Source organism: Canis lupus, chromosome 1 (assembly GCF_011100685.1).
Source record: "Canis lupus familiaris isolate Mischka breed German Shepherd chromosome 1, alternate assembly UU_Cfam_GSD_1.0, whole genome shotgun sequence".
NCBI lineage: Eukaryota > Metazoa > Chordata > Mammalia > Carnivora > Canidae > Canis > Canis lupus.
Window position 1 is genome coordinate 9,413,150 of NC_049222.1, and position 18,917 is coordinate 9,432,066.

The 18,917-nt window shown below is 42.3% G+C and overlaps 1 protein-coding gene across 3 annotated transcripts in view; it reads left to right on the forward strand.

The window, feature by feature from the left end:
* Nucleotides 1–10,250: 10,250 nt before the first annotated feature.
* TMX3 (thioredoxin related transmembrane protein 3) overlaps nucleotides 10,251–18,917 on the forward strand; it is a 44,469-nt gene continuing 35,802 nt past the window's right edge. For all 3 annotated transcript variants that reach the window (XR_005353352.1, XM_038525827.1, XM_038525828.1), the window contains exons 1-3: nucleotides 10,251–10,487; nucleotides 11,469–11,523; nucleotides 17,684–17,723. Coding sequence is in view for 2 of the 3 variants with exons in the window: in XM_038525827.1 (XP_038381755.1) it covers nucleotides 10,256–10,487; nucleotides 11,469–11,523; nucleotides 17,684–17,723 (327 nt within the window). In the remaining variant the exon portion in view is untranslated. The remainder of the gene's footprint in view (nucleotides 10,488–11,468; nucleotides 11,524–17,683; nucleotides 17,724–18,917) is intronic.

An 18,917-nucleotide genomic window follows, 5' to 3' on the forward strand; every position in this document is an offset into this window, starting at 1 on the left:
GTTTGCATCGGTGTCGGCTCCTCGGTGGTTTCTCGGATTCGCGATCTTGGGCACAACAGGGATGTCTTAGTAAATGCCCAACAAGTAACCAATAACTATCTTTCAAAGAAATATACCAGAGAGCAGGATCAGATACCTACTCAAAAATCCCAGAGATCACTGTTAATTATGATTATGGGCTTTTGCCAAAGACGCGAGTCTGCATGAAGGCAGTGGCTGACATTTCGAGTATCATTTCAGCATTAGCACTTATACGGGTCAGTGCAAGCTGTTATAACAAAATACCATAGATTGGGTGGCTTAAACAATAGACATTGATTTCTCACAGTTCTGGAGGCTTAGAAATCTGAGATCTGGGTGACAGCATGATTGGGTTCAGTGAGAGCACTCTTTCTGGCCTGCAGACAGCTGCCTTCTTGCTGGTTTTTACACGGGGAGGGGGGGGAGGAAGAGACAGTTCTAACTGTCTCTCTAGTTTGATATTAGTAGTTTGTGAGGAATCCTGTAGTTTTCATTTGAATGACTTCAGTTCCTGTAGTTTGCATTTGAATGGTGTCAGTTTATGTCCACTTTTCAATTTGACCTAAGGAAGCACTACTAGATTTTAAGAGTGCCTAAGTGTTTGAGAAGCCTAAAATCATTAAGATAAAACCTAACATCAAAACATCCGAAGCCAAGTAACTTGTGCAGAAGGAATACACAGAAAACTTGGGGTGGTTTGGTTAGAGTATAATTAGGGGAGGGTGTGCATAAGGTAGATTTTTCTGGTTTTCAGAAATTGTAATTTTTTTGATGTGCTATTTCAATTTTTAGTAGCAAATGTGTATGTAGAGGATCTTATTAAAATTGAGACTTATTTGAAAAAAAAATGGGTACTTCTTATATGGGTACTAATCCCATCATGGGAGCCCCACCCCCCATAATCTCATTTAAACCCAATTATAGCCCAAAGACCTCATCTCCAAACAGCATCACATTAGGAGTTAGGGCTTCAACATTTGAATTTGGCGGGGGTAGGGATAGTGGTGAGTGTGGCAGCGCACAAATGAGTTCATAGCAGTAACATAAGGAGCAAATGGGATAGCCTGGGCTACAGCATCTCCAGTTCGAAGAAGGTTTTCAGGCTTCCAATCAAATACGAGCTTTTCCCAGGTGATTTAAGTGAATTGAGCCCAAAAGGATCCTTAAATGGGGGATAGGATTTCTCCAAAAGCCAAATAAGCCTATTAGGTATTAGGACTCTTGTTTAGTCTATGGGGCAAGGAACAAGAACATTTATTCTTAGTGGTCTGCGGTGTAACACAAGACACCCAGCCCAACCAAGCCTCCAAAATTTATAGTCTATACAAGGTCTTGGAATTTATTCAGAGTTCATTAACCATCCTCCACCAGTCATAGGACTTAGGATCATAATAAAGTTGCTAAGCTTGATTCTCAGTTTCATAAAATAATCATAATATAATCAATTCAGTGCAATGGAACCTTGTACAGCTGTATTATACTAGATCTGCCTCAGCAGATTGTGACAGCACATAGGGGAGTTCAAATACCCTCGAAGCAAACATATACTGGAAACCATTCCACACAAACACACATTGCTGCGGAGATTCCTTAGCAAGTAATATCAAAAGAAAGGCATTAGCCATGTCAATTACAGAGAACTGCTCACCTTCAGTTTAGTGAAATAATCCGTTCAGCGTTTGAATAATTTGGACCATATCAGGGACCACCGAAGTGACTAGGGTTACCTTTTATTGGAGTCCCCTCCAGGAGCCATAAAACTTCCCCACTGGCAACCTCAGATCATTGCAGAGTGAGTGTATGAGCACTAACTAGCTGCATCTAATACGTCCCTAATTAAGGCAGTAAATTTTTGTTGCCCTTAGCAAATGATAAGGTTTCGAAGTAACTATTTGACTAGGCTTAGATCACTCTAACAGCTCCCATTTTTCATATCCAATTAGTACTGGATTTAGGGCAGATCTACAAGTTATTTATTTTTCTATTTTATGCAGTAGAGGGAAAAATTTTTATCCAATCTTTATATCCATAACAATTATACATTCAGGTGAGGGAGACTTCCCCACAGTATACTCTTTAAAATCATGTATTCCAACTTTTAATGAGAATTTAATTTTTATTCCTTTTACGGTAGCATCTCCCTGTTCCCCTAAATTAATTCTATCACCCCTGAGGACCTCATTAGTAGGCCTAGATAGTGCTCCTATAACCAAGCGACCTAAAAGAATTTCTCTATCTGCAGGCCATTTCACCCACACATTTGTCAAAGGCCTTGGTTCTCCCATAGGGATTTGGTCAAGAGACCCTGTCCTTCATATAATGTGCTTCCTCCATTAAAACCTATAGTAGAAAATATTTTAAAAATTGTTTTCAAGACTCACATACTGCCATTTTTCAGGCAAAAACTAATCCAGGCAATGCTCTGAAAGGACTTTGCAGATAGAATGAAGTTACTAACAGGTGATTTTAAGGTAGGGAGATCATCCTGGATTATCCAGGTGGACCCAAAGTAGCCACACGAGCACTTAGAAGAAGAAGGAAGAAGAGTCAGAAAGTTACAGCAGAAGGGGAAGTTAGAAAAATTTAAAGCCCCGTGGGGCAATGATGCACTGATGCTGGCTCTGAAAGGGGCCACAGTCAAAGAAAGTAGGTGATCTCCAGCAGCAGAGAACTCCCAGCCACCAGCCAGCAAGGAAACAGGGGTGGCCAACCTATAGCCAATGGAAGTGAATTATACTAGCAACTTGAATGAGCCCAGAAGTGGGTTCCTTTCCAGAGCCTTCTGATACCCTGCCTTTTGGCTTTGTGGAACCTAGAGTAAATAAACTGATTCAGCCTACTGAACTTCTAATCTGCAGAACTGTGAGATAAATTTCTGCTGTTTTACGTTTCTGTAATAGAAAACAGATATCTTGCTTTAGTATTAAAAATTGGTATTTTAGAACTTGATGCTGTAGGCTTGTGAGAACCTTTCTCTACCTGGAATTCTTCTAAACTCAGGCAAGATAAGCATGCAGGCTTTTATATCTTTGAGAAGTTTGAGGAGAGGCAGTTGTGTTTTATTGGCTTCTTATAAAAGTCGACCAAGGTTTTAGTAGGCACTCTACCAATTTCCCCCTTTTTAATGCCATTTTAGATTAACCATCTATTCAGTCCTGAATTCTTTGTCTTTGCCTTTTTTGGAAGGGAGTGGCTTTTTTTTTTTTAATTTTCTAACTTTTAATTTTATTCCAGTACAATTAATATATAGTGTTATTTTGGTTTCAAGTGTACAATATAGTGATTCAACAATTCTATGAATTGCTCAGTGCTCGTTAAGATAAATGTACTATTAATCCCTATCACCTACTTCACCCATTCCCCCACTTCCTCTCTAGAAACCACCGCTGTGTTCTCTATATTTAAGAATCTGGTTGGGTTTTTTTTTCTTTTCCTTTTTTCTTGTGTTCATTTGTTTTGTTTCTTAAATTGCACATACGAGTGAAATCATATGGTATCTATCTTCCTCTGACTGACTTATTTCACTTAGCATTATGCCCTCTAGATCCAACCATGTTGTTAAAAATGGCAAGATCTCATTCTTTTTATGGCTGAGTAATATTCCATTCTACATCATCGCTATGCATTCATCTATTAATGGACACTTGGGCTGTTTCCATAACTTGGCTATTGTAAATAATGCTGCAATAAACATAGGGGTGCGTATCTTTTTGAATCAGTGTTTTTGTATTCTTTAGGTAAATACCCAGTAGTGTAATTCCTATCTTTAATTTTTTGAAGAACCTCCAGGCTATTTACCAGTGGTTACACCAGTTTGCATTCCCATCAACAGTGCGCAGGAGTTACTTTTTCTTCATAAATCCTCACCTATACTTGGTTCCTGTGTTTTTGATTTTATACATTCTTACAGATGTGAGGTGAGGTCTTGAGGTTTTGATTTGCAAAATGCATCTTTTCATGTGTCTGTTGGCCATCTGTACGTCTTCTTTGGAGAGATATCTGTTTATGTCTTCTGCCTGTTTTTTAACTGGATTATTTTGGGGTTTTGGTGTTCAGTCGTAGAAGTTCTTTGTGTCCTTTCCTTGTCTTTACTTCCTTTTCTTTTTAAAACTTTAACATTTGTATCAACCTGAAGTCTCATCAGAGGTAGCTGAGACAGGAGATGCAAAAACTATCTCTTTTACATTCTCTGAGGTCTAAGAGCAATATCACATATGGTGTCCACAGTGGTAGGGGTTCCTTTTATCATAATCTGAGTAAGGGGCATCCCACGCAGGTCTGATTTTCATTGTCCCATGACCTGTCCAGTACAGTCCAGGTTTGCAGCATTTCCGCAGCTAGAGTAGACACGGACATTTAAATGACAAGGAAGGAGCAGAGGACCTACCTACCAGTCTCTAGTAGCTCCCCGTCTGAATCTATTCTAATCAGCAAAGACTTCTCCTTGAACTATCCCTAGGGAAGACAGCAGTCAAAGGAGGATCCAGGATAAGTGCAATCATCTCCACTGAACAGTATTCAAAACCAGAGACACTGCTACTCGATCTAAAACTCTCAGGAACCATTTTAACAAAGGTCATCAGGACAATGCTTATGACAGTCTATAAAAGGCCTCTATTTTGTTAGTGAATAATCTCTTACTTCATTGCTTTCTTCCATCACCAATCATCCTACTTGAATTACCTTCGTAGTTGTAGTGGGCCTCATAGGCTTAGCCAACCCATCAGACTTTATAGTGCCCACGTTCCTTTGGCTGGAGCTCCATTTGCTAGTGAGAGAGGATGATGAAGCTCGATTGAGGGAGAATCTGGACTCTCATTTCAGCTCATGCTGAAAACAGCAACTAGGAACTGATTTAGCTGACTTGCTATCCATTTGCTCGTCCTCTACTTTTGCTAGCTCCTGGCATTCAGGCTGTCCTTTCTATCACAGAAAGTCTACCTATCAGTAAGTAACTGATTTCAAAACTTGTGCTACTTTGAACCAAGAGTAGCTGGAACACCACCTCTGCATCAATGAATGCTTCCTTTCCATCCCCTTTGTCAGGATTCTCCTTTTTCTTTCTAAATAGTGCCTATGTCATATTTTTAGCAAAAAAAATGAGTCAAAAATCTTCTAAGCTATCCCACCTCTAACACCAATTGCAACTGAAACAGGGTTCAACTAAGAAGACTGTTTGACCCCAAAAAACACCACTTATAAATCTATTACTCACTAGGGGAAAAGGATGCAAAACAATGTGGAAGCAAGAATTTGGATCACTGTTAAAGACTGTCTCACAGCAAGGGTCTGTGGAGACCTGGTACAAGCTTGTTTTCTACCTTCTACAATAATTATGGTTGTAAGCACTTTCTCTCTTAGATAAGGAACCCCCTACACGTGCATAAGACACCTTGGAACAAGGGAACCTAGGAGTCTCACTGGGATTCCTAATATTTTGCTGGTTACACATGCATATTCCTGGTACAAAACCAGCCTCAACAGCAGAGCTGTTGCAAGTCAGCAATCACACTCTTACCAATAAATAATGCTGACAGGCTGTTAAAAACCACCACAAAGCTCCTTGGGTCCATGGTTAACAAAAAGCAACATTCCTAATCTGTATGTTTCATGGATGGCAAACAGAGAGGTTACTGCCAGATGGAAACTTTTAGAGCAAAAACATCTCAGGCTAATTCCAGGACTGCTAGAGATTAACCTGAACAGAACATTATGCTGAGGAATTGTTCCTCTAGTCCCGGTTTACTATTATGATTAAAGGTTAATATGTGTCAAATTCAAGTAATTTTATTGTATTTATTTAAATGTTACATAAATTTCATCTTCTATCTGGGAGTGTAGAAAATTTACACAAAGTTTGCATCCCAATATTAATCCACACTTGGTTTTTCTGGGGGTGGGGAGGCTAATTTAACCTTTTTGGTACACTGCTAGATCTGGTTTGATAACATTTTCTTTGGAATTTTTTGCATTTTTGTTCATAAATGAATTGATCTGTATAATTCCTTTCTAATAAATGCTTCCTCTGGGTTTGAAACCAAGCGTACCCTAGCCTTTGAACAAACTGAGGAGTGTTTCCTTTTTTTTTTTTTTTTTTATTCTCTGCAAGAGTTTGTAACAGATCTTTTTTTTTTTATAAAAGTTAGCACTTTTTCTAAGACACTTTCAAACTTTTGATTCAATTTTCTCATGGTTATCCTATTATTCTTCTAGTTGTTGAACTGATACTGGTAAATTATATACATATTCTTTTTATTTTTTTAAGATTTTATTTATTCATGAGAGAGAGACACAGAGAGAGAGGCAGAGACACAGGCAGAGGGAGAAGCAGGCTCCACGCAGGGAGCCTGACACGGGACTCGATTCTGGAAGGTAAATTATATTTTTATAACTTTTTATTTTTTTTGTCTACTCTTTAATTTTTTCTATACTGTAGACAAAATTTGCTTATCTCTTTAACCTCTTCTGTCTATATCTATGTCCTTGTTTTGGTCCTAATATTAATATAATTACACTGAATATGCAACAAATGGCAACATAATCAAAATAACTGTCTTCCTATCATCCCTTTAAAGATTTCTCAGTATGGGTATTCTTCCCCTGTCTCTGGATGAAAATTCTAACAAGTCCATCTAGATAAAAGATCTAATTAAGCTGAAAAACCAGTTCAATTATTTTCATACTGAGTCCTAATATTAACAAAATTCTGAAACAGATTTATCATCAAAAAAATTCCTCCCTTCTCCTGAGACTTAGGCTGGAAACTTGCTGTGGGACTGGAGGGGGGGGGGGGGGGGGCCTTGAATCACCTCTGTTTTGCCTTTCCCAGTTAGTGAACTGGGCTTAGTGAATCATTCAAGGGTGGTATGTTGAGAGAGAACATGAGATAGGTGCAGGTGTTCTCTTCCCTGAACTGAGTCCCCTTGAATTGGCTTCCCTTCTCTGGGAGTAAAGGATGATTTAGCCGGCCTCTTGGAAAGGGGCCATGATTTCTGGATGCTTTGGTATTTTCTCATTTTTTTCATTCTTTCTTGTATGTTATTTCTGGATTCACTAAAACATGAAATTTGTCCATTTTATTACTTCAAAAAGCACGTTGGGACTTCTTTTGAGTCTACTGTATCTTTTTTCCCTCTCTGAAAGAGTTAACATATAAAGCCTTTAAGACACTGACTAATATATAAGCCTTATACGTGATCACTCTTATAACCCACTAGGAAGTGAACTGTAAAAAAAAAGGAAATGAACCATATCAGGGTCCATTTTGCTCAATGCTATGCTCTCAGTACAGAGTTTCTGGCAAATAAAATCGAACATCCCTGTGTATCTTTTATGTCATCCTTCCCTTTTTTTTTTTTGAAATTTACGATTTTTATTTATTTGAGAGAGAGTGAACATAGAGTGGGGGAGGAACAGAGGGAAAGGGAGAAGCAGACTCCCTCCTGAGCAGTGAGTCAGACGTGAGGCCCCATCCTGGAATTCTGGAATCCTGACCTGAGCAGAAGGCAGGTACTTCAGCAACTGAGCCATCCAGGAGCCCATCCTTCCTTTTTCTAAAGTCTTTTCATCTACTTCTTAAGGAGAATATCCAGTTAACTAATTTTCATTTCTCGCATTCTAAAATATAAAAGATATTTACACCTATAAATTTGCACAGATTTTGCTGCAACCTACAATTTTAATAGGCATGTTTTTTACTTCTAAGTATATTTTAATTCTTTTTTTTTTTTTTACAAAGACATTATTTAAAAGTGTTTTTAAATTTCCAGATTTAGGAGGTTTTATCTTATATAGATTTATAATCTTACTGTGTTGTCAGAAAACACACTGATAATACATTTTTTCAATCTATTGAAAATAATATGATAGGTTTGTAATTTCCCTTAATGTATGTTATAGTATGCATTCGCTGCTTATTTAATAGTTTGTTTTCAAACTTTTGTTCCCAAAACCTCTGTCCATTCTTAAAAATACATGAAGATCTCCAAAGACCTTTCTTTAATGTGGGTTATGTCTAATTATGTTTACCAAATTTTAAATTAAAATAGACATTTAAAGGGATCCCTGGGTGGCGCAGCAGTTTGGCGCCTGCCTTTGGCCCAGGGCGTGATCCTGGAGACCCGGGATCGAATCCCACGTCGGACTCCCGGTGCATGGAGCCTGCTTCTCCCTCTGCCTGTGTCTCTGTGTCTCTCTCTCTCTGTGACTATCATAAATAAATAAAAATTAAAAAAAATAGACATTTAAAAAAGTATCATTTAACACTAACAATAAAACCATTTCACGCCATCAAGAAAAAAACTACAAAGAACTTGATTTTATTTATAGATTTTTTTTTTTTACTTAATATATTTTATACAGAACAATCTAAAAATGAATGGCATTTTCTGGATTTATTTTCCTTCAGGGCTAAATGAGATCTGAAGGCCAGAACAACAGCATCACCTGGGAACTTGTAAGAAATGCAAATCCAGACCCACTGGTTCAGATTCTGTAAGGAGTATTCAGAAACTGTTTTAATCAAAGTAAATGATGCTTAGTACAATTTGAGAAGCACTATTTAACACCATATAATGATCACTTTTCCATTAAAAAAAAAAGCCATAGATTTATTTCTCTTAAACTTTCATTGCTAGAGTTATATATACAGAAAAGTACACAAACTGTAAGGGTAAATAAAGCTCAATGCATGTTCACAAAATGAACAGATCTGGGTAGCAGGGTTCAGATCAAGAAAGAAAACATTCAGGATCCCTGGGCGGCGCAGCTGTTTGGCACCTGCCTTTGGCCCAGGGCGTGATCCTGGGGGCCCGGGATCGAGTCCCACGTCGGGCTCCCGGTGCATGGAGCCTGCTTCTCCCTCTGCCTGCGTTTCTGCCTCGCTCTCTCTATCTCTGTGACTATCATAAAGAAAAAAAAAAAAACATTCCTTGTACCTCTGCCTTCTAACACTATTAATTTCCCTGATTTTAAGCTTATGTGCATAAAATCATACAAGCAGTACCTTTCTTAGGCTGGGAAAAACCCAACCTAACTCCCAGGGAAACTGATCAAACATTTGTACCATTAGTGAAAACAGGATGACTGAAAGGGGAAGGGGAGGGAGGGAGAGAATCCTGGAGCAGAGAGAGGTCTGGGAGGCAGCGTAGTGCTAGAATAAGACCAGCTCCGGAGTCTGAAACTTTGTTTCAAATGGCAACTCCACCCTCAAAGCCATTAAGCAAACTACCTCTTCTGTGCCCCAGGATCTATAAAATTCCTACTTTGAGAACCTGTAGGAGATTTAAACACTTTTGTATGTTAAAATCAAAGTAAACTAGACAACCAAAAAATGTTTGAATCTGCTGAAGGTCTGCAATGGATCCTGCGCTGTATTCATAAAGCAGGTGAAATCTCGGGCTTGCTCTCAATCAGATCACAATGTAACCTTTCAGTCATTAGGAGTAGAATTTTCTGAGATCTCTGCCTGTTGGAATTTTGAACCTCAGGTGACCTGCCTGACATCATAATTTATTTCTATTCCCAATAACGCATGTTCAATGACTGACTTAATCTAAATCCTCTGGAATTTTAGGTCCTATAAAAATGTCATTTACACTGGATGTAGTGATTGCAGAGCCGCCATATGAAAAAATACCTCGTTTTTACACTTTTGTCGTGTAGGAGGAGATAGCAAATATTTCACAGTATTTCAGTCTTATCAAAAAGAACCAGAAAACAGGAACAAATCATCAAAAAAAAAAAAAAACTGTATCTTAAGATCAACTTCATTGTTTCAGGTTCCGAGAGAAGTCTTTAAGATGGGGCTCTTTTAGTTGGCAAAATCGCATTAGTGGAGCTTCCTACTAGTTTCGCAAACAGGTTCAGGGAAGATGCCAAACTTATTTGGAGACACGCGGAAGCTCACACACGAATCCACGGCCTTCCATCTTTCCACGCGCTGCTAACACCCACCTCTTTCCACGAATTTGATCGCTGCTGCACAGGAGCAGCAAGTGAAAACAAATCTGGCAGCATCAAGCCCCCAGGGCGGCGGCGTTTCTCTCCCGTTCCCCTCCAAACTTAGCGGGCATCTCGCCTCCCGGAAGCGCCCCCAACTCCGCACCGGCTCCGGCCCCACAGGAAGGCGCCCGCGCGCTCGGTTCCCACGCTCCCGGGGGCAGCGGGGAGCGCACAGATTTACGTCGCGACTGCGCAGGCGCCGCAGTTCCGCGCAGGCGCCGCAGTTCCGCGCATGCCCAGAGGCGGAGGCCGGCGGGGTCCTGGGAGGGTAGCGGCGGCCGCCTGCCCTGCCCCGCCCCCGCCCTCCGCGCCAGGCTTCCCTTCCGCGCGCCCGCGGCCAGCTTCCCTTTCCGGCGGTGCCAACTGCGGCCGCCCGCGTCTCTGCTCCGGGGCCTCTGCAGCTCTCCCTGCGGCGAGCATGGCGGCTGGGACGCTCGGGGCCGGCCTGCGGCTCTGCGCCACAGGTAAGGCCGCGCGGGGGCGGGCGCGCGCGGGGACCTCTCCGGGGGGCGGGCCGGGGTCCCCCGCCAGGGTGCCGACGGCTGTGGCGTCCGCCGGGAGACCCCCGGCCGCTGTGGTCCTTCCCCCAGCGCGGCCGCGCGGGGACCCGCGCCAGGAAAAGATGCTCCTGCCTCCCGTTCGGTCCTTGGCTTCGTGGGGCAGGAAGTTTCCGTCGCGCCGCCTGCACGGAGAGGCGTGGGGGCCGCGCCACCCCAGCCTGCGGCCACGCCTGGCTTGGGCTGCGGGCTCCGAGGCCTGTCACGTCCGGAGGATTTTTACCCACCTGGGGGCTGAGAGAGATGGCCGAGGACAGGCCGCGGTGGGGTCGCCGGACCGCGCGGCGTGAGAAGCGACGGCAGAGTCGGGGCTGGCCTTTCCGGCGTCGCACGCCCGGTCCTCGCCGCCGCCGCCGTGTGTTCGCTTAGAATCCCCGTGACGCCCCCTGCGTGCCAGGCTGTGAGGACGCCGAGCGCTGCAGGTGTAGCTCGGGCGTGACACGCCGGTGAAGTCGAAAAAAGCTAAAACGGCATTTTGAATGGCCGCTGGAGTTTATACAGACGAGGAGGTAATTACTACTGGAGAAAGAGAGAAGAACGAGTTCTCTGCTAAAAAAAAAAAAAAAAAAAAAAAAAAAAAGGTGGAATGGCAACAAGGAAAAATAAGGGAATAAAAACATGTTGAAAGAGAACCTCTGTGCCTCAGATTTATTAGCCTATATAAACCTTGCGGGTCACGGTATAGTTGCTGACAGAGCGAATATTTCCTGAAGGGATCAACTACTTAGGCTTATGCATTGTTTGTGCCTTGGGATGGATCAGTGATGGGTTTTATGGTAGATTGTAAAAAATCAAAAACATTTTATAGATGACTAAGCATGTAGCATGAAACAAGTAATAAGTCAGCGTTTATTGTAAACGTTTTGTCCTCTTATCCTCTTTTTCCAGTTTTTTTACTGGATATGGCTTTCAGTAAAGGATTTGTACAAGATTTGGATGAATCGTAAGTATATTTGTATTTTAAATAGTATTTCGACTTTTTAAAATTCTGGTATTATCTAAATATTTCCATGGATCTGGTCTTTTAACAGTTAACAGTAATGAGCGATGTTTATATGGCACTAACGTTTTCAGAAGTTGTCCCGAGTTCTATTACATACATATGTATGGGGTTGTGCTCTATGGAGTTTACTAACTGTTCCATATTCTGTTTTATCATTTTTTGTTGTATTTGGGAGCCGGTGCTGGAATTTAGTAACTACCGTATATTTGTTTTCATAGAACCATAGCATTAATCATGATGCATTGCTTAGAGTAGGTGAGGAGTACAGCTCCAGACAGACCAAATATCCTATGTGTGGTCTTTCAGGCCTGACCATAGGCAATTTCAAGGCTTTTCCTGGCAGGCCTTAGGAGGGAAGCTGTTCTCCCCACACCAGACTTGGTGCACAGCCAGCGTGTTGCAGTCTCTGGAGGGAGTTGTAGTCAGAGACTCAGGGCCCGAGGCTAGTTCACGTGCATATTTGAATCTCTAGCCCCAGGTTGCCTCTTCCAGAGGCCTCCTTAATTGGGGGCGTCACCTGGGGCACTTCCTGGGCATCTCTGCTGAGATCTTATCTGGGGGCTTGGCTGAGCCACTCATCTTCGCTTGGAGTCAGTACTTTTCCACTACTATCCCTCTTCCTCTTTCATTCTCCTGCCCATGGGTTCATAAAAAGGCAGAAACCTTTGGTTCAATGCTCCTCTGCAGTGAAGTAAATTCTTTGGTCTACGCTGCATCCACCTGACCCTTGCCTGGTACTGTTCCACTCAGAAAAATGGAACATTGAGGAGCTGGCACCTTTTTTATTTTTTTGGCCTGTTGGCTTATGTTGTCACAGTGAGTGAATAAAGGCTTATTACTTTCAGTTTTGCGTGTTGTCCTAATTAACTACCTGTACACAATAAAATTGGTAAAGTAGCAAGTGGTCATATGAACACAGTGCTGTTCTAGAAGAGCAGAAATCCTGAGGATCCCAGGGAGCACTTTATTAGCTGTGCTGAGTGATAGTAGGTTCTGAAGGGAACCGTTGTAGTTTTTTTATTTTGTTTTTCTTAAGATTTTATTCATTCATGAGAGAGACAGAGCATGCATAGCAAAGAGCATGAATGGGGGCGGGGGGGGGGGGGAGAGGTAGTGGGAGAGGGAGAAGCAGACTCCTCGCCAAACTGGGCACAATCTCAGGACCCTAAGATCAAGACCTGAGGCAAAGGCAGATGCTCAACCATCTGAGCCACCCAGGTGCCCCTGAAGGGAAAAGCATTGTTAACATGAAGGTAATCTTGTTAAACTTGAGGTCTTGAGGGCTGTGTCACTATAGACTTCCTCTTTTAGAATGCCCTCACGGTGGAGAGTATGAGGAAGCATATGAGCAGGCACAGACATCTTTCTCAGCTGGGTGCTCTTTGAACTTGACAGGTTTGTCCCTCTGTGACAGGTTTCCTGTTACCGAAAACCATGGCTGGCCTGCTCTCACAGAGGTGGTAGTGGTCCTGTGAGCCATCTTGGTGATCCCTTGGGTCTGCATGGAGGGATTAGGAAACTGCAGATAATGAGACAGTTACACAGACTCCGATTTCTAGGTTTCTCTCTAATGTTCCTGCTTGTTACCAAGTCCATGTAAGCCTCCTCACCTAATCCATTCAGTCTGTGACACAGTCCACGTCTTAACTGAGAAATATCCAGACACGGAAGAAGCAGCCACCCCTAAGACTGCAAAGATTGACAAGCACAGAGACTGACATAAGCGTGGGAACTGAGCACCCTTTCTTGGGCAAACCAGGTGTGAGCCTTTCTGAAAAAAAATCTCTAGGTCTGTTTGTTCAATAATGGGGTCTCAAAGGAGGATATTAATCGACTCCTCACCAGACCCCTGATGGCCAGATATTAAGTCATGAAGAGTCTGATGGGCAGTACCACTGGGGTCTGTATGATGACAGCCCTTCTGTCACTAGTAGTATCCCCGCCAGATGAGTGGAGGAACACTGAAATATTTACTCAGGCCTTGAGTAGGTATTAGGTTGAAGTTTCTCTGTCCTAGTGGTAGACTGGACATCCTGTGCCAAGGTCAGAGTTCATGGGAGAATTATACTTCTTGGGCCTTTTGGATATCAGTGCACAAGTGAGTGTGATCTCTACTTGCCCCTGCTACCAGGATGAGGAGGATACATATGCCTCCCAGGTTTGAGTCTGTGATGACCTATATAGGCACGTTTGCCCAGCTGGACTCAGGATGAGTGCTTTCAAGCCCATCCTACTAAATGTGGTATTGTTTCTGTGTACTCCCATTCGTCTTTGTCCCTGAGCCCCAATGGGAGTTGCCATTATTAGGACCATTTTAGTAGAACATGGGGAAGACTACAAACCTACTCAATTACTAGCTCCAAAATAATATTGTCTGCCTGGTCAGTCAAAAGGAAACAGTCATCTTGGCTGCTAAGCTGAAGAGAGACAAAGTGCTCTGTGAGACTTAATTTCTCCACTCAGTAGTGCCGTCTGGCCTTTGTACAAGGCCTTGGGTACCAGGTGACTGGCTGCTGGTTATAGGTCTCTCAATACCAAAGTATTGCTCTTGCCAACTGGTGGTAACTGTCATCATGAAGAGGCTGCTACTGGAGGTAGCTTGGTCTGTAGCAGTTAACATTGAAAATGTCTTTTCCAGCACTCCACTCTTGTGGGTTGATCAGGGCAGTTTCCTTCATGTGGGATGAATTTCAGCATACCTTTAATGTCCTGCAAGGCAGGTTAATTCCCCATCTGTCTGCTGTCAATGGGTAGACCATGATCTGGAAAAAGTTGTGCTTCTGGAGGGAGTATAGGCTTTCTGTTATGTTGATGACAACCTCCTAGAGGACCTAGACAGGGCACTGCCCAGCAAGGACTGGATGCCATGATGACTCAAAAGCAGCAGTTGTGGTTGGGCATTAACATAGATGAGGTACAAGGACCTAGTTTCTGAGCCTGATCTGGGAAGCGGTACATCATATATTCCAGAAGGAGATCATTATTAAACTTTTGACTTTTTTTGACCCAAGAAATAAAAATAAAGAGGCCCAGGGATTGGTGAGCCTATTTGGCTACTGATGCTGTCATATAGCCCTGTGAGGATTTTAATGGCTACCAGAAGGCCTGCTGCTCTTGAGAGGGGCCCCAACCAACAGGATAGGCCCTCTAACAGGCTACCAACCCTGCTCCTCTCCTGAGCCTCACTGATCCCACATCTGCTGTTTGAATTACACATGTCAGCAAACTCTCAGTTCACTGATCAGAGCCTATGGCAGGAGGACAACACTGTAGGTCAGCATGGACCAATTCAAGTTGGCTGAAAGGTACATGCCCTTTGAGAGACAATTATTGGTCTTGGATGAGTGCAGTACTGGGTTCACAGATAGAAATTCCCATTCATGTTGCTAAGTAGGGCCAGCTATTGGTCTCTAGTGAAGTGGAAATGGAACTTATAGGAGCCCAACTGGAATCTTTCAAATCCATGAAAAAGTCTCATGAGTGCCCCTCCACCACCCAGGAATAACATCGAAGGAGGTGTTGCCTACTCTGGCCCACTGGGGACCCAGACAGACCTCCCAGACCACCCGTGGGCCTGGGCACTAATGTCTTCTCTGGGTTAACTTGTAGGAATTTGGTGTGGCTACCATCCAACCTGAAAGAAACCTGTTCTTCACCAAAGCAAGCAGGTGCACAATCAGTTATCTCCTGGATCCACCAGAGGATAGCCCATGGAAATTCACACGTCATCCTAGATGAGGCTGGCAGTACAGGGGCTGCCACTGTGGTGAGAAGACACGAAAATGGCATGAAAAAGCCAATCCACTTGTCAGACCCTAGTCAAGGCTAAAAATACTGCCCCAGAACAGTTTCCTGCAAGTGAGTGGACTAGGGCATCCTTAGCAGATAGAGCAGATGGGGCCCCTTATGTCGTCAATCATATTCCAGTAGATCTTGATATTGTTTGACACTTTGGGTTTGGCCCAGCCATTTCCATACATCCCAGTGACTCCAGCCACAGTCTCCTAGGCCCTGCAAGACAACATTTGTTTCCTCTCCAGGTTCCCCAAAACACTGCATCTGATAACAGTCCTGGAATTTATGCTCAGGCTACGCATCAGTTGCCTAGTCATGGGCATACAGCAGATCTCTGTGCTCCATGTCACCCCTGATCCATAGGGGTACTTGAGCATTTTAATGAACACTTGAAGTATAGGCTTAATCAGCTGATGGGAGGGGACAAGATTACCCCAGTTTGGATGTCCTATGCACTAGTGTTGGCTGGTTGGCCTGGTTGTCTGTTCCCCTTCCTTCAATGTGACAATCACTGACTCTGTAGCCTCAGCATGGGGGATGGGGGTGGCTATAAATTACCTCCATAGACTTCAGCTCCTTCCCAAAGATTCAGATCATTGAAAGATGAAAATGGCTACTAAACACCAAGGACTGGGAGACAGTAACTTTTTGCATTTACCACTGGGTGCAAAGTATGGGTCCTCCCCTCAAGCGTAGTAACCATTAACTACAGGTTTGTAGCTCAGAAGTTTACTTAAGGTGGCGATGCTGCTTGGCCTGGATAGCTCCATGGATCAATACCAGTATATAAAATAGAACCTTTTACTAAACCTAAGAGGAGCAAAGGCTCCAAATCTTAGAAGATTTGGCTTTACCAACCTGGGAGGTTGATTAAGGGTGCTATCCCTGCCCATGTCACAGGAAAGACTGTGTCACAGCTGGATAAGATAGGAGTGCCCCGTTGGACTGAAGAGCTCAGATACTGGCCAGGTATTCTCTAAGTCTTAACCTGTAAGTTCAAGAATCTTACTAAATATTCTCATTAAGAATTTTTGTCATTCATTCAGTATAGGTTAAACATAGGTCACTTTGCAAGGTACTAAGAGATGAAACAAGCGTATTTATGGTTGGGTAATATGTGAGTACAACATGTGAAAATTGATAAGAATCCTAAAGAAGATAAAGATGATGTGGAGAGATTGTTTCTAGTGGTGAAGAATTTAGGAAGGCATTAGGGAGTAAGAAATGCATTTAGCTGGATAGGGTGTGAACATGAAAGAATGTAGAAAGTCAAATAAACATTGTGAATTCAGCTGTGATAAATACCATGGGTTGATTGGAAATCATAGGATGCTTACATTTGAGTAGAAAGATAATTGGAGCCAGCACATAAGTACATAAAGCAATTTATACTTCTTTTTGCAGGTGGTGGAAGGGGACCTAGAAGGTGTCAGATAAGAGTAACATTATCAGATGATCAGAACTATGTATAGGAAAATTCTTTAAATGTAGGCTGTTGTGACAGGGGGTCCCCAGACTTGGTTATTGGCCATGAAACACTCAGAGGACTTGGCCTGTTGTGGAAGTCACAGCTATGATTTATTATAGTGAAAGGGCCCAAAGGAAAACCAACAAAGGGAAAAACCAGTGTGGGGTGAATTCTAGAGGAAACCAGGAACAAGTTCCAAGAGTCCCCTGCTGGTAGAGTCACATAGGATGCACTTAATTCCTCCATCAGGAGTTGTGACCATATGTGTGAAATGTTCTCTTCCAACAAAGCTCATTAGAGACTCAGTGCTTAGGGATTCTTATTGGAGGGTGGTCATGTCAGGACCTTCCTGCCTAGTCTGGACCAAGATTTCAGACTCCTAGAAGAAAAGCAGGTGTTCATCATAAAAGCACATTGCATAGCATTGGAACAGTGAACCATCTTATCGGGTAATGGTGGAAACCCTCCTGGAATTCAAGTTCCCGGATGCCAACCAAGGGCCAGTCTTACAAGCTGACCTTTCTAAGGGTAGTAGCCTCAGATTAGCCTAGTTAACTGGAATGCATGGGGGTTGGTGGGATAGAGGGGCTCAGAACTGAGGTCTATATCTGTGTCTACCAAGTCCCACTTCTTTTTCTTCTTTACTCCTGATTCTTAGTTCTCTACTTTTTTTTAAAGATGTTTAATGGATAAGATTTAGAAGTCGTGTAGTAAAAATTCTATGTAAAAATTTGTTGAAAGAATTTGTTTCATTCTCCGATATTTACTGATTATCCTCACATATTTTAAGGTAGAAATAAACATGCAAAGATTTGTTTTCTCATTTTTGTGTTTTAGGTTTAAAGATAATCGGAAAGATGACATTTGGCTTGTAGATGTGAGTATGTAAATTTTTAAATTTTTGTACTCATTAACTACCCATGCCATTTTAAGTATTTCCTATTCTCCTCCACACAGATCTAGTTATGTATGATTAGTGTTTATGTATATTATTCAGTTTTTGTCACATAGTATTATATAGGTTATTAAATTAAAATGAATCTCAGGGCCTTAAGGTTCCTACAAGGGAACCTGTTTTTGCCGAAATTCTGAAGAAGTCAAAATATGGATTATGTCTGAGGGAGATTGTGATATGATAAAGAATTCACTCTTCTTGTTTCATATTATCCAAGAAATTACTAAATAGCACTTGACAGTAAAGTCCTATTTTCATCTTAATAGGGAACAAAGTCAGATTTTCATCTTCCTTCCTTTCCTTACTTTCAAGTTTGGAATGTATTTAAACCTCGTGTTGTTTGGGATTCCTTTTAACGTGTTGCAGTAAAAAAGTAGAGTGGCAGCAGAGGAGATGAAATGAGAAGAGCAGAGTTGACAGTTGCTGAAGGCAAGCTATGGGGCAAGAGTCCATTGTTTAATTCTTGCTCTCTCCTTTTGTGCATGTTTGAACATTTCTATAGTATAATGTTAAAAAGTAGATAAATCTGGGGCAGCCCCGGTGGCGCAGCGGTTTAGCGCCGCCTGTAACCCGGGGAGTGATCCTGGAGACCCAGGATCAAGTCCCATGTCAGGCTCCCTGCGTGGAGCCTGCTTCTCCCTCTGCCTATGACTCTGCCCCCCCCTCCCCCCGTCTCTCCCTGAATAAATAAATAAATAAATCTTAAATAAATCTTTAAAAAAAAAAGTAGATAAATCTTACCCATGAAAGTACAACGAGCAGTTTGTTACACCATTTAACTAGAGGAACCTATATCCACCCCAGTGCCCTGGTGGCCCTGAAGAAAAAAGGAACTGTAGTTTTAGTTTAAGTAACCTGACTTGTCCCTATGCCAAACCAGTCATTTTACTGACCCCCATGCCTTACCAGTGGTTATGCTTAAAGCAGCAAAGGTACCTACTGTGTTGTGGTTTTTGTAATAGAAATAGACTGAGGTACATCATGAACTATTTTGGGATGTGGGGGGGATTTATGTGTATTTGGTGATTTCATACACTGACTTTAAAGCAAAGCTGTTTTTGTTGTAAATTATATCTGTTTTAAATAGGAATCAGTAATTTTAAATGAATATAAGGT